This window comes from Spizellomyces punctatus, assembly GCF_000182565.1.
Source record: "Spizellomyces punctatus DAOM BR117 chromosome Unknown supercont1.6, whole genome shotgun sequence".
In the NCBI taxonomy this organism is placed as follows: domain Eukaryota; kingdom Fungi; phylum Chytridiomycota; class Chytridiomycetes; order Spizellomycetales; family Spizellomycetaceae; genus Spizellomyces; species Spizellomyces punctatus.
The window spans coordinates 1,159,046-1,160,675 of NW_015971542.1; the positions used below are offsets into that span (position 1 = coordinate 1,159,046).

The following is a 1,630-nucleotide window of genomic DNA, read 5'->3' on the forward strand; positions in this document are numbered from 1 at the left end:
CAAACGGTCTAGTTCCAATTGTAGAGCCCGAGATTCTGATGGACGGTGATCATGATCTGGAGCGGTCGGCTCAGGCCACCACTGAAGTCCTTAGTGCCGTGTTCAAAGCTTTGCACGACCATCTTATCTTCCTGGAAGGCTCGCTGCTCAAGCCTAATATGGTCCTGCCCGGGTTTGACTCGCCTAAAAAGTACACTCCTCAGGATATTGCCAAGGCTACCGTGACTACATTACGCCGTACTGTTCCACCCGCAGTCCCGGGCATTACCTTCCTGTCAGGTGGTCAATCTGAGGAGGAAGCTACTATCAACCTCAACGAAATCAACCGTGTTCCGGAAGTCAAGCCGTGGGCGTTAACGTTTTCGTATGGACGAGCGCTGCAAGCATCCGTCCTAAAGACCTGGAAGGGGAAAAAGGAGAATGTGGAAGCCGCTCAGAAGGTGTTTATTGAACGAGCAAAAGCATGTTCTCTGGCAGCTTTGGGCAAGTACCAAGGAGGTGATAAAAGCTCGGGTGCTACAGAGAGCTTGTATGTGAAGGTAGGCCACGCTCAAGACTGACAATTTTTCAAGGCACAAAATGTAGAGCTTGAAAGCTAACAATCATCCCGTGTCTTCCCTGATAGGATTACAAGTACTGAACTCTATCTGGGATGCTTTGGAGTTTTCTTGAGAAGGGATATTGGTGTGCCATTACTTGTATATTGTTGTGCTCCGGCAAATAAGATATGAGCTTTCTCAAAAGTCCTTTCTCATCATACCCATATTACATTTCAGCGCCGATTTGGGGTATCTTGAAAGTAGCATTTCAACACATCTGCACATTAGCAAACGTGATGACAAGGCATGTGGCTTGACGCTAAGCCCAACCGTGACACAGCAATGTGGCGTGGGGGGAATCACCAGTTGCAAGCTAAACGGAGCTCCAACACTTTTTGGCAAATCCATTCATATATACCTCCATCAACCATGCCAGTCGTACTCCAAGCGTCCGATAACCAGCAATTCACCATTGAGAAGGCCGTTGCGGAGCGCTCTATGCTCCTCAAGAACATGCTAGAAGACGTGGGTGAAGCTGGAGAACCGATCCCGCTCCCCAACGTAGCAGGATCGATCCTCAAAAAAGTCATTGAATACTGCGAACATCACAAGGAAGATCCCGTCCCGTCCGCCGAAGAAGATAAGGATGCGTTCGAATCGTCGCGAAGAAAAGCGGATGATATCGACGAGTGGGACGCGCAGTTTATCAAGGTTGGGAATGAGGAGCTCTTTGAGATTATCTTGGCTGCGAATTACCTAGATATCAAGCCACTATTGGATTTGGGATGTAAGACGGTTGCCAACATGATCAAGGGAAAGGTAACGATCTTTTGTTTTTGGTGATTCATGTGAGTTTGAGGTGAACAAGAAATTGACGCGCGGTAAACAGACCCCAGAGCAAATCAGAGAAATGTTTAACATTGAGAATGATTTCACACCCGAAGAAGAAGATCAGATTAGGAGGTATATATTTTGGGTTTCTGTAACCGTTAGGTTTGTGATCTAACCTAGCAAAATGACTTTTGCTCAACAGGGAAAACGAGTGGGCCGCTGATGCTTGAGAGGGACTCTTGCCAACTGGGGCTGGCATG

The 1,630-nt window shown here is 47.5% G+C and overlaps 2 protein-coding genes across 2 annotated transcripts; both read left to right on the forward strand.

The window, feature by feature from the left end:
- Positions 1–754, forward strand: SPPG_04180 (uncharacterized protein). The gene is made up of 2 exons (XM_016752425.1): positions 1–539; positions 626–754. Exons 1-2 carry the CDS (start codon positions 39–41, stop codon positions 638–640), a joined length of 516 nt encoding a protein of 171 aa, XP_016609128.1. The 5' UTR covers positions 1–38; the 3' UTR covers positions 641–754.
- A 214-nt stretch (positions 755–968) lies between these two features.
- SPPG_04181 (uncharacterized protein) lies at positions 969–1,600 on the forward strand (the record flags this gene model as incomplete). Its single annotated transcript, XM_016752426.1, has 3 exons — positions 969–1,358; positions 1,429–1,502; positions 1,573–1,600. The coding sequence occupies 3 exons, from the start codon at positions 969–971 to the stop codon at positions 1,598–1,600; spliced, it is 492 nt and encodes a 163-aa protein (XP_016609129.1).
- Positions 1,601–1,630: the final 30 nt, after the last annotated feature.

What these genes read in the sequence shown, in the direction of transcription:
- SPPG_04180 (XM_016752425.1), top strand. Translation starts at nt 39, where the DNA reads ATGGACGGTGATCATGATCTGGAGCGGTCGGCTCAGGCCACCACTGAA.